The sequence below is a fragment of the Anneissia japonica genome, unplaced genomic scaffold (genome assembly GCF_011630105.1).
Source record: "Anneissia japonica isolate Jap-2015-1 unplaced genomic scaffold, ASM1163010v1 scaffold11144_len554210_cov170, whole genome shotgun sequence".
NCBI classification, from domain to species: domain Eukaryota; kingdom Metazoa; phylum Echinodermata; class Crinoidea; order Comatulida; family Comatulidae; genus Anneissia; species Anneissia japonica.
Genome location: NW_022708762.1, coordinates 277468 through 291826, shown reverse-complemented (window position 1 = coordinate 291826; position 14359 = coordinate 277468). Strand labels below are relative to the sequence as shown.

At 34.9% G+C, this 14359-nt stretch overlaps 1 protein-coding gene across 3 annotated transcripts in view; it reads right to left on the bottom strand.

Moving 5' to 3' along the window:
* LOC117106555 overlaps window positions 1–14359 on the bottom strand; it is a 24128-nt gene extending 9769 nt beyond the window's left edge. Inside the window, exons 1-2 of one of the 3 annotated variants that reach the window (XM_033247937.1) lie at window positions 14244–14338; window positions 4498–4605 (exon numbers count right to left, since the gene is read on the bottom strand). Coding sequence is in view for 1 of the 3 variants with exons in the window: in XM_033247935.1 (XP_033103826.1) it covers window positions 14034–14080 (47 nt within the window). In the remaining 2 variants the exon portion in view is untranslated. Of the gene's footprint in view, window positions 1–4497; window positions 4606–14033; window positions 14096–14243 lie in introns of those variants that run through there. The other 2 variants (XM_033247936.1, XM_033247935.1) reach the window with 2 other exon arrangements.

Below are 14359 nucleotides of genomic sequence, written 5' to 3'. Positions count from 1 at the left end.
CACATCACGTTAGACACAGAACGCGCATCGCGTATGACACAAAATGGCTTCTAAATTCTCAATGTCGCAACTCTTTCTATCTATGGCTCTGATATGCAAATGAGTATAGCGCCATCATATTTACAGTTGAGGTATTCAATTTATTTGTTCAAAAAGTAACCTTTTCAAACATCACTAATTATTTTATATATTATAAATTTTCCAAAAAAAAACAAAGCAGACCCTACAGTACTTTGTTCTAGATTTTGGGTAATAACAAATTTTGGACATATTGTAAAAAAAAAAAAAAAAGATAGGTATTTACTGCCAGCAAAAACAATAGATACTGTAGGCCTATCTTATTTTTTTAAAAATTTATTGAAAGTGAAAATAATATAATAAAATAAACTAAATTTTATATTAATGACAAAAAAAAATTAGTTTCATTTTCGATCCACTCCGTTCAAAATGATTTTATGAAAAAAATACAGACAACAGTGGTAACCACTTGAATGTGATATTGCGAGCATAATTGGCAATTCTACAAATCAGAAATATCTTTCTTCCTTCCTTATCCTAACATGCTACTTGCGTCAGTTTGTATCACATCAAAATAAATGGAAAACTGTAAGACTTGTTGATACATTGTTTTAGCAAAATGTTTTAAAAACGATTGTTAGAGGGCAGAAAAAATTACAAAAAAAAAAAAATTTAGCTTACCAGCGCCCCTACAGTACGGTAGGTTAATTACTAGATCGGTAAGTATTAGGGAACTAGTACACCCCTGGTTGGATCTTTGGGGAGATACTGTATATTTGATGTTTTCTTATTTTCTTTGTTTGCAAGTTTTGCGTGTGCTTTACAACAACATGCATAAAAATTAAATATTGTCTCTGCCATCCAGTGGCATATCTAGGGATCCTGAAATGGGAGAGCTGATTGGGATGGGGGGGGGGTTGATAAAGTTAGTGGGGAGGGCTCAATAATTAAGTGAGGGGAGTGAGGTCACAAGATAAGGTTCATATGACTCTGAGGTGATTTTTAACCACTTGAACATTATTTTGTTTTACAGTATATTCAATTGGGGGACGACTAGGGCAGTGTGCGCCCCCGCGTATACCCTAGATACGCCGCTGCTGCCATCCATGCACTTTTATTTAATTTCAACATAATTACAAGAAATCTGCTTTGTAATAAGGTTATGAGAATAAAGTAATAAAGTACAGGTACACCACTAACCATAACTCTTATTAACATACTGTACTGTAATCAAATTAATCCTTAATCTCAAACTAACAAAATAATAATGCAGATACAGTACTTCACAATACAAAACCTTATTAATATTTTAATCAATGATTTACTTATTCATTTGACTTCATACGTGCTAATGTGAATCAAGTTCCATGTTGCGGTAAACACATAAACACACAGTGGGATTTTCTGTGGAATGCCCTGGAGTTGACCACACAAGACACGGGATTGGTCTGACTCTACTCAATCAACATGTAAAGAATATTACAAAGGTTACCAAACATTTTTTTCCTGGAATTCTCTGAAATGCCTTGTAGTTGAGTATTGTAGCATCACAAAAACATACTATACTTTGTGGCCGCCTGCATGATATTTCCGCTCTTACCATGAAATGAAGACTGAATCAACATGTAAGGACGTTACAATAGCTTATGAGACTACAATAAATTGTTTAGTTAGTTCCAAATAATAAAACATACTGTACTCTGTGACCGCCTGCACGATATTTCTGCCCTGCATCATTGTCTTCATACTGTAGTTTACATTACAAATACACTTTTTCACATGTATGGCGACCACTCAAAGATACAGTAGAAACAAGCATGACAAAATGTTGAAAGATCATGGAAAACGAACCTGAAAGTCCCTCAGTGATTTTCCTTAGACACCGCGGAGGAGCCACAAATTTGTCTAGCCAAAATTCTGAGCCAAATGCTGGTTAATTTCAAGAAATGTACTTTTTCGGACTGTCAATAAAACTTAACTAACCAATCAGATGAGCGCCAGGAATACGCATGTGTTCTTAAACACACAGGTGTAGTCCCACAAACACATGTAGTGTTTACAGTTTCCGTTAAACTTGCCAAAGTCAACTGTGCCTAACTTAAACTAATTTGAACTTATTTTACATGATAAATTGTTGTGTTTTCTATTCAGGATCAATCTGTAAAGTAAAATCAAATTTTATCTAGGTCAAACAACTTTTTAATGCCATTTTGGATTTGACTTGGGCTAGTGCAGCCGTACAGATATATTTTCGATATTGGTTTTGCAGGACCTTGCAACAATATTTAGGGGGCGTGGCTCAGCAGAAAAGTCTACTGTGACAGGCCTTGATGCTTTTTTACCACATATACTATATAGGTTTTCAATACCACCTCCAAGACAAAGAGATTCTGATTGATACTACAGGGGTGCCAGTTTCCTATGTGTCGCAGCAGTCTCACGGAAACCGGAACAGCCTAATGCACTTCCATGAGCAAGCAAAATCCTCCTGGAAACTAGTCCATCTCCTGCAAATTCAAAAAAATTTTTCATGTTTATACTAACTGTCAGACCCGTAGCCAGGTTTTTCCAATGGGCTTTTCTCTAGGTGCGAGGTCCAGGGTCGAAGCCCTAGTGGGGTCAGCAAAACTACCGAAACCAGAGGATTTTTGTGTTTTATGGGTCTAAATAATGGTAAAAAAGCACTGTTACATTTGAAAAAGGTCTGCAGCAAAACATTCCATCTGGATGGGTCTGCAGTTCATTAGTTGGGTTGTCGGACTCATTCAAGAAATTTGGGGGGGGGGGGAGAAGAGGGGTTGAAAGAAAAGAGAGAATTTGCCCTAACAATAAACCACTCCCCCCCCCCCTCCCGGGGGAAGCGTTTTATTGTGTTCCGGTTTACGGGACTGACTGAACATTACTTAGGTGTCTCCCTGGCAATGGGTATCACTGCACAGTCAAAATATAACTAGATGTAAAAGGCAATATTAAGTAAACACTATTAAATAGCAAGTATACAGTACTGTCTACATGCTTTAATTTATTAGTTTAAAGTATGCATCTCATAATATACAAAGCATATTGTATACCAAGATTGTGCAATACACACCTGGCATATTGCCAAATTTGATGCATGAATAAAAATACTAAAAAGTATAAAAATACTGTCAACACCATTTTGCCTAATAAACAGAACAATTAATTATCAGAACAGCACTACAAAAACAGAGAAGCACAGTCTATTTGTACTCATAAAAGGGTTTTCTCGATTGGTCGAATTCAACAGGGTTGCTATTACGAAATTCCTGGTAAAATATCATTTGCATATATTGGCATTCCACCAAGTATTGCGATATCTTCCAAAAATAACTACACTGTACTGAATACTTTAACTAGAATACTGAGGCATCTTGTGAAATTATGTACTTCATTGATGAATTTGGAATATTTTACCTTTATGTTAAAATAATATTAATAGGAGAAAATATATTTTAGATGTGTTGACAAACTCAAACAATAAAATCCGAAATTTGCATGGTTACTTGTGTTTGCAAAAAGAAAAAAAAAAATGTTTAAGCGTATAATTAGGATGCAGAATTACTGTATATTATAAAAATTTAAAGAAAAGGTTAAATTTTTTTTAATTTGTATTTTATTAGCCATTTCAATATTAGTTATAGTATCACTAGGCTTTCGCGAGCTTCTCATCACTTTACTCTGTCAAAGCCAAAGTGCAGTTACCGAGTAATTTGAAAGGAGCTTTTTTTCCCAGAGTCACGGCTTTGTGGAATTCCCTTCCGAGGACCAAGAGGTCACACATGGAGGCACAATTCGCCACTGACACCACAAAGAGACAAAACATAAAAAACAAATTTTCAATCTTTTTTCTTTGAAATTTTGATTACGTACAGTACATTGAACCTTTTGACGTAATTGTTAAGAGCGCAACTACATTATTTAGTTAATTAAAATAATTAGCCATAACGCACAAACCAAGAAAAATGTTTTATTAGCGAAGATTCAGTGGGTAATCAGAAAATGCAGAGCAGCATTCATAGTTGTGATCATATAGATAAGGCCTGGCTGGGTTAGGGCTACATAATTGTGAAGATCAGATTGAAAAGTCACCTACAGTAGGCATCCGGTTCCCTTCTTGCAGTATAACTTTGAAATAAGACAAACACGCATTAAGCGTGTGGAATGATTAGTAAAATAAACATTTTTAAGCAGGATAAGCCTAATTTGTAGGCCTATAATTACCCTTGACAACTATAGTAAAACATCTGCTAAAATACATTTTGTGTCTGACAACAGAGCACACAGCATGTAAAATGAGATTTTTGTTTTGAAGGGACACAAACTTTGCTGTACAGTTTAAACATTCTATGCTTGTTTATCTTTATCATTTTCACTCACAGATACAAACTGTTAATTAATATAAAGAAAAGAAAAATAAATTTTAGAATTGTTTAATAAAACAGTCAAAAAATACTTAACATTTTGATATCTTGACAGTGAAATTCACGGTTTTTTTTCGAAAATTTGTTTTGGTCAAAATCAAAGTTAGTGTCTCCTCGTGGTGTCGGTGATGAATTGAGAGGGACACTAAAAGAAAAATATATGCGGATACTGGCTAATAATCACTCTGATTGGTGAAGTTGTGTTGAGTGCAATGTGTCACAAGACATTTAGCGTTGATGATGAACTTTATATTTTGTGTCTTTTATTACTTAGCTTTTTCTTTTTTATTTATGAGAAAAAAATGTCCTTGCTGCATTACTATTAGCAATATTATTTTGCATTTAGACACTTACTGTAAATATCACTATCAGTTGACAATCATCAATTTTGAGGTTTATGTAGTAAAATGTGTGTATAATCAGCATGATTTTCTTTTATCATGCTTCATTGGATAGTAATAACTCAGTATTTGATAATTTTTAATTGAGCTATGAATTGGTAATAATACTGTAGCTCAATTAAATTAAATTTGAATTAGCTTTTTAGATGACTGAATTTCTAAAAAGCAATAACCATTTGCTACTTTGCCCTATTCCCCTCCATGTTTGGTGTAAAGTCAATGACAGTGATGTGATCAAGGGTCAACGTTATTGAGGGTGCTTTGCATTCTGAACTCTTATTAACATACAATACATAGAAGAACTATTAAACTTACAGGGATTTATCATTCTTGTATTATTTTATATTATTTGAAATAGCAAAAAAAAAAAATTGCTTGCTTTTTCAATCATTTTACTATTTTGATTAAATTTAAAAAAAAAACTGTGGCTGAATTTTCTCTTTATTTAAAATTTTAAAGGCAGATTAAGGCTACTGAAAGTTCAGGTCAGGTTCAGACTAGAGCCCTGGTATCCGGATCAGGAGCACCCTGTTGGCGCTAACAGATCTGTTTGAGAATACCCAGTCGGTTAGCGTCAAACTTTACCAGGATCTGAATACGCTAACGGTTTAAGCATGTTTCAATCATTACCCAATCATGAGTACGTATTTCCAATTTTTAGTTTCCTATTGGCCAGTCAACTTCTTGATATCTGGATCGGAGATTTTCTTGTACAGTACAGTATGAATGTAACCGTTAGCTGGTGTGTGTGAACACAGCCTAAAATTGCTACCAGTCCAGTGAATTCAACAAGGATCCCATAAATTTTGTTAAAGTATAGCTTTAATGTGTGGGGATGGTAACCCATAATCAGCAAACAATTATCTCAAAATATAGTGAATGCTGTCAAAATTTTACAGCCAACAAAGGAGTATCAAACGCACCAAGCACAGTGCAAGTGAAACTATCACATAAAGGTTGTCTTCAAATTAAATACTGTACACCTGAAATTAAAAACCACCTTTTTGCGGCCAGAAATGAACGTCACTCTTTTACTTTTAATTTTATAATTAACCTTTTTTTTCTAATTAATTTTTCTAATTAAAGATCAAGGCTGCTATAAAGACCATGAAAACTACGGTACCAAAATTAGTCTTAGATCTAACGTAAATCTAACTTAAGTCGTCAAGTTTGTTATGATAGCGGTCATTTTTGACATTTTATAATATAACATATCATTTCATGGGAAAAACCAGCTGCAGGAGGAAATGTGAACATTCCCAGTGCAACCGAGTCAACATAAAATACTAACCGCGAAGGGAACGGTCGTTTCGAGTTGGCCGTAGTTACAATAAGGCGGCCCTGGGCCGATATAATAAGTGCCATTGGGCCCTTACAGTAAATGGTTTGAAGACCATTACAACCTTTGGATTCAATAGAATATTAACACTGGATAATATTTTCATGAATAATGCATTAACACAAAATGACAGATGATACTGAAGGGATACACATGCTCAAACCACACCACTTACAAGCTTGCCAAGTTTTCTAGGTTTCATTACACAAACAACTCAAACCACAGCTTACTCCAGACCAGCTGCTGTACCAGGCACGTTCAGGAGTTAAAAGAAAAGCTTTGAAGCTGTACAGCTAAGCCCTGGGTAGTGTCTGTGAAGACACTTTTTTTGTATTAAGTACAACAGACAATTAATTTACTTAAGTCTACTAACTGTAGAAGTCTCAGGAGGAATGTGCTACTCAGCAAGTTGCTGGAAGTAACTTGTGGCCGATTAGCGTCCCGCCCAGGGACACACACTCATCCACTGGGGAAAGCTCATTAACAACACACTGTAATTAACATTAACAACTTAAAATATTTTAAAAATGAAATACACTACCACATTCTCCTTTAGTAATTTCCTTGATTTCTGTTTTTAAAAAAGGCTACTCAATCAAATGAGAAATAAATTTATGAATTATAGGCTAATATTAAATGTCAACAATGTCTGAAAATTCAAACCAGACTTTAAAAATTTATTGACTGATTTCAAATTTGTATCATTACCAAGTGGTTTTATACTTAAAATTTGGTAAATTATAAGAGGATTTTGAAAGAGGACAATCTAGAAGAATATTGGTTGGAAAAGTGTTGCTTGCCAAATTTAACAGCTCTGGCAGCCAGCCACTATCCAGGGGCTACTATCATAATACAAATGACTTTAGAATGACTTCATAGGAGCCATACTATTACAGTATGCAGTCATCAAGGTAACCCAAAAAGCAGTCGAGCTCAGTGGTGCACCCTCCAGGAATAAGCTACTGTACAAATAGAGGGGAGTCCAGGCTAGCTTAGCCCCACAGTACAGAGTAGTTGGGGCTAAGGTCAGAAAGTTTATGACTATTATTACTGTAGAAAGGGTCAGACTCTATTTTTACTACTATTGCTGGGGTAGTGGGGAACAACAGTACTTGGGGTCCCCTGCATGCTGGAAAGTATCAAATTAATTATATGATTGAAATGTCAACATACTGTACAAACAATAATGCCATCTTACAATTACATTTGTTAGCCGATGATGCACAAGAGTCCCCAGCCGGAAGCCCCTAGCTGCAGTATGCCAAATGTGGCACTGCTAGATGGCTGGAAATGGCACTCTCAAAATTTAAAATTAAATGCAATTTTAATTTTCCCATTTAAAAAAATTTTATTTTTTTATTTTAATGAATTTAGGGTAACTTCCCCCCACCTCCTAAGAATTTTCCTGTATCTACAATATTGTCAAAATGCCAGTAACATCAAAATTTATTACCATGAACATGAGTGAATAACTTGGGTGGTTATTAAAGCTGACCCTCTGTAACTTGTTTGCCAGCATTTGAAACCAACATTAATGATGTTCATCACTGTACAGTACTACAGTAATATAAAAATGAGTGCTTTTTTCCTCCATTAGATAGAGATGATATGCAATTTATCTATTAGAACTGTACTGCCAAACAATTTTGACTGCACATATATAAATAACACAAGCATTACAAAAAATGACTGACCTTGGATAGCCCAACACCTTATAAGGCCAAATAAAAAAAAATACTAGTTTCTCGTCACCTCGCGCATCCATTTTCTCATGCCTTACCCAATTTTTTTTTTTTTATTTCCTGTATTTTACGAAAATCTGACTAACGCGCATCAGTACAATTCCTCTCTTGATCGCTCATGGTTGGGGATACATTTGGTATAAAATTTTATTTGCTTTCAATGTGTCTACTTGGTAAAAGTGAGAAAGTAGTAGCTGTTTCCCATCGACCATCTTGGATTTGCCATCTCAGAGTAAAAAAAAAAAAAAAATTGCCCTTATTCTCCTTTTTTCGAAATATTAGGACAAGAAACTACTTTTTTTTTATTGGCCTAAAGCACACACTTTTCAATACGATAAAAATATATTGTCACAATGGTATAAGTACAGCTACTGTAAGATATAGTTCCGTAATTAGTACATACAGTACAGACACAAATTACCGCTTCGTATCTGCGCGAACATCTCGTAATCTGCTCGTAGGTACGTTTTGAACGTAGCTACGAACCACTACGAAGGTCATTGTTATTTTAATTAGCTTTGCAATGATCGTAGGCTGGATCGTCGGGCTGATAAACAATGCGTAAACAATATTGAAACATAGTTTACCAGCTTTCAACACGTAAGCAATGTTGCAATTTACTAAATAAACAATGTTAGAACTTTATTGTTTTGTTATATCCTACCTTATTATTAAATCGATCATGTTTTAAAACTGTGTTTAGTTCGCTAGCTGGGTAACCTAGGCTAGTGGGCATTCAGTATGTTCGAATTTCGATGTCATATAGGCTTACGTACGGCCTACATTTTCCCCTATAGAGGAGGAGAGCAGACAGTAGTTATACTGGTAAACTTTCCAATTCGGAGAATTTTGATCTGATATTATTCTTCTGGTAGTAGGAATTTTCTTCTTTTAAATAATACTGATGATGACAAATCATGTACAAATTACGATTTCTACAGATCACGTTGTTTATTGTTTACCGTAATTTGAAGCAGAACAACCTGCAAAGCGATCCAATACTAAATGGAAGTATAGAAATCACTTCCTTGCCGAATTAAGGCTAGTCATGCTAGACCGCATTTACTCCGTTTTTTACTCACTGTTGCTCACAGCTTTTCAACATTTGCCACAAGGTTAACCTTTAACACACTTTACTGTGTTCTGATTGGCGCGCACTCTGATGTCTAATGCTGGCTAAGTTTTATTTTCCATTGGGTTTTCCATGTGACATTCGGTAAATTTACAACCAACGGACGTTAATTCTCCTTTTATATTTATTATTTATCTTACTATAAGTATAAAATCAAGACTACAAAATATTATTTGATGAACAATCTTTTCACATGTGTGTATTGTCATTGAGGACATCGTTTTTTGACATTTTAAATGAGGTAAAACAATTTTAAATAAAAAATAAGCTAGGCCTAGGCTAATTAATTAAAAAAAATAATACAGCAGTACAAACAAGTTCCTGTCGTGGACAGCGAGTGGAAGAGGAGACTCCCATGAAGTCAAGTGTACGTTTTTCATATTGAAAAACAGCTCTATACTTTAAATTAATGGTCTAAACTCGTGTTTGCCATTCACTAATTATCAAACAATACATTGTTTATTTCAGTAAGCTACAGCAGTCTTTCTGCACATACAAATAAACAACATGCTTTTGCTTCGCGTAGCCTTGCTTAGATTGTTTATATCAGGCTACGATGTATCTACAAAGCCTGCGCGCAGGTTAGATTGTTTATATCAGGCTACGATGTATCTACAAAGTATGCGCGCAGGTGAAAGTGCAATATTTCATGACGGTACTGTATATACAAATTTAATTAAATCAATAAATATATCAATTAGGGATAAGATGATTAGGCCTACTGTACGTTTCATTCTTTTCCATGCATTGAAAATAAAAAAATACTAGATATTAAACAGTGAACAATGATGAAAATGATGACAATTTGATAAAATTGCCTTCCCTGTCACATAATTGGCTAGCACCATATTTTCTTTAATTATTTATGGCGATTTTGAAGTGTACTTTAGGGTAATTCCGTGTCAAATCAACCAGAGGTTAAAAATGATCCACTATGTGAAAAATCAACATACACAAAAGATTAGCCCTAATGGATATGTACAGTAGTTTCCAAGATATTGATGCCGACAATAAAGGGGCGTGGCTCTTCAAGATGGGCAAATGCAATTTCCTCCAACTTTGGAAGCTTGACCTTAATAGCTATTACCAATCCAGAGTTATAAGCTTCCAAAGTTGGAGGAAATTGTGTTTGCGCATCTTGAAGGGCCACGTCCCTTTTTTGAGGAGTCAATATCTCAGAAACTAAAAAACCTATAACACTACTTTTTGGTAAGTGTTGGTTTTTCACATCGTGGATCATTTTTATGGAGTTTCATCAAAATCTGAGAGGGTCATACTGGAACTGTTTTTTAATCTGGTTGATTTGACACGGAATGACCCTTTAGTAGTTTATGACAAGATTCTAATGGACTTGAAAAAATATCCAGAGTAAAATTAAATAAATGAAATCATACTCAATTTTAACATTTTTCTGAGAAGAGATAGGACGGTAGAATATCACTTTTTTCATGATCTATGAATTAGAGCAATTGGTAGGACAGCCAGATAAGACTGTACCTGTATCCAACTGTAACATCTACTGTGAAAGGCTGATTATTTGCTTCATGATTTATGACTTACTATGCATAGCATACAGTATTGCCTAATTATTGTTTTAATATAGTGCAATGTAATTTATGATATAGTAGGCCCCATAAAAAAATTATTAGTTTATCACCCTATCAAAGAATAAAAACTGATGAGGGAGGGAGGTTTTTTTTTCTTTGCTAACCCCCCTCCCCCCATTTTACCAATGTTCACAAGTAAATCAATGGTAAGGGACACATATACAGTATAAAAAGACATAAAAATGGAATCAAATTTATATTTTTAAAAACATATTTGCAAATTTTGAGCTTTCACAAGTGAAGTCAAATGTAAAAAACGACCGTTTAATATAAAAATATGCGTTGATTGAAAAAAAAAAATCAGAATTTCCCCAAAAGTGATGAGGGAGGGGGTGATAAACTAATATTTTTGTTATGGGGCCTTACCTAGATATTGATGTACAATAGTAGTATGAATGATTTTGCACTATATTTTGCATAATATAGTCCCAAATAATTCATTAATATCTGGAATTATCACCCCTAAGAGAAGGACAATAATGTGTTGTTAAATATTAATGTTGTAACACCGATGATCTGTCATTTGGCTAAAAGATGAAAAGGTTATTTTGTTATGCAGATTAACCAGTGTCTGCTGCTCAAGAGAAAAGTTCATAACCCTTTTAACCTGTATTTCCAATGCATTGTTTGTATATTAAGGTGGCAATGGGCCATGGAATGTAAAATAACTCATGGACTCTACCATTCTATTCATGGGTAGATTTAATGACTAAAAAAGAAAGAATAAACTAAACTTAATTCTAAAATAGGATCCTGGTTTCACAATTAACTTTACAATATTCATTTTCATCTGTTTAAATATTCTATAAACAAATTAAAACATGGAGAAAATTTTGGTTATAGAAATGCATTGAAAAATTTGGTAGTGTTTATTTTGTTGAATGAGTCTCTATCCTATTGTTGCTAAAAAAAACCCTGATGAGCCAGACAAGCCTCAAGGTCTGTTTGGGCCATATCCAATTGCATTATATAAGTTGCCATAAGAATACAGTATGGAAACCACTACAGCCTCCAATTACAATAGCCTGATGTGAATGGAGAAATCAACAAATGCCAACAGAATCAATAGAAGTGGGTGGAGTGTATTTAAGTACAAACATTAACACAAAAAGATAAATTATTAACTGACAGTGATACTGGCTTCAAATTGTGAAAGTTACGGAGTGGCGGATCCAGGAATTTAATGGAGGGGGGGCCAGGGAGGCACTTTCAGAGGTGGGAGAGGGGGAGAGGGCTTAGAAAACCTCAGCCCCCACTGTGGTTGGGGTTGAGAAAAGAAAATTTATGATTATGGAACCTCTGGATAGTCGGAAACGGCATTCTCAAACTTAAATTTGAATTATTTTCCCCTTTTTCCCCCAATTTTGTAAAATTCTGGGGTCCAGGGCCTGATGCTCCTACCCCAACCGCTAAATCCGCCAACTGCAACAGTTTTGTTTAAATTAAATTATAACTGAACATGATCTTGGAAGTGCAAGGCCGAAAAAAAAACACTGTTTCCTGCTCAGGTTTGTTACAGTACATGATAGAGGACAAGTTCTTCGTCCTCCTCCGATGATCTTTAAAAAATAAGTATGCGAAACAAGGAATAAAAAAGTCTCGTCTTAGTTTGAACTTATTATCACTCAATCAGATTTTAACTGGGCAAGTAGAACATAGCCTACTACAGAAAAAACAAGCTCCTTGACTAAGTAAAATAAAAAGGATTGGAAATGTTGAGGAAACAGTTGAGCAGGGCTATACAGTAGTTAAGCATATTTCATGTCCCTTCACCTGCCCTTATACTAACACACTTTTGCATCATTAAAATCCACTGGCCACCCTACCTCACAATACTGAGGCTTAGTACGATGGGCTAACAGCTCATTTCCCTACGTTCAAAATTGAATATGGGACTACCTCTATCTTACCAATATTATCACGTACCCACCCTCAACATGTCTATCATCACCCACCCATAGTTTTCTTCAGCTACAGAAGGCAGTAAAAAGGAAGCGGATCAAGAAAATAAACTAATAAATTGTTTTATTTGGCCTATAATTACAATTAACCCAGATTCATGGAGGACAGAAGAGGAAGTACAGTATGGAAGGTCAACTGTTGCTTAAAGGTCAAATAACAATAAACTTTAATATAATTATTATTGATATCTACAGAAAAACATTAACAAATATTAAGTTAATGCTTTACAAAACGTTACAAAAATATATTAATATGTTATATAATCAAATGCATGGCTGAGAAAGAATGATAAAAAGAGGCAGAATGTTATTTTCTGGGGGTGGGGAGAATAGGTAGTTTTCCTGCAACGATGGGCTAATTTCCTGCAGGGGTGGGTTATTCTCTAACAAGTGTGGGTTATTTTCTGGCAAGGGTTGGTAACTTCTTACCAGTCGGTGTTCCAATAATGGGTCAACAAATATTTTCATGAATAAGAAATACAGGCCTACTGTCAGTGGGATGAATTTACCACTGGGATGGATGGGAAATCATTATCACTATTGAGACTATAATAAGGTCCAATACAAACCAGAGACTTGCAGGCGTCAACGTTCCTATGCATGATACATGACTTAAAAAGTATATATACATATATACATATATATATATATATATATGTGTGTATATATACACACATGCGTGTTATTTTTTTTTATGAAACAACCCTGTAATAATACTGCAAAGCACTGGATTTCATTAAATAAGACTTTACCAGAATAATTATCTTCTTCATAATGTTTCTTTTCTTTTATTACTATCAAACTACATTCAATTATGGTACGTAGGCCTACATGGTAGATAGTGTACCAGCTTTCAATATATTTTTTTATTAATAAACAAATGATCATGTTTCCTTTTCAAGTTTTAATGGCAGATTTATATACATGCAAGCAAGGTAAACATTAAACATTTGTTTACTATTTTAATTTCAAGAGAAAATAATATTAATAATGCATAGGGCAGCAGCCTGGAAAGAGGTAGTCTGGATCAAACTGATGATTAATCAATGATATCACTTTACAACAATCCAATGCCATAAATAAGATAGACAGCCTAGGCTAGGGCCTAAAAATAATAGGTTTAGGCCCTGGCCTATGTCTAGGCTTAGGCCTATGTCTCTTTACTCTAGCCTAGTTCCACATGCCGATGGTGCCCAGCCTGGTCGTCCTCCCTAATAGCAAAAATCTGATATCTCGGCCTCAACTGAAGCTTAGGCCTAGGCCTAGGGCTAAAAAATCACAAAGACTGATAATTGTTATGTCTAGCATCATCTATGTACAGACTTGTACCGTTGGTTAACTTGGCCATGGAGCAAATATTCCAGACAGTCAATACAATTAATCTACTGTACCTAAGCCCCAGCAAACAATTGCTGGCAGCAGAGACGGATCTTGACATTTGCCGGGTGACAGACCAGAAAAAGGCATTGTTGTGAAAACCAACGGATTGTACGCACACAGCTTGCGTTTTACAAGCCTAATGAAATACAGTAAAATGAAAATGGCATCTAATATACGTTATAAATATACACAAATTGTTTATCAAAGAAGTAAATACTTACCATTTGTTACCACTCAGATGCTTACTTCCGGTGAGATTTTTCTAAGCATTTCCATCGGCAGCCCTGCGAGTTTCGATCGCCAGCGATCAGCTGGGCTCTATGGCTGAAAATTCATC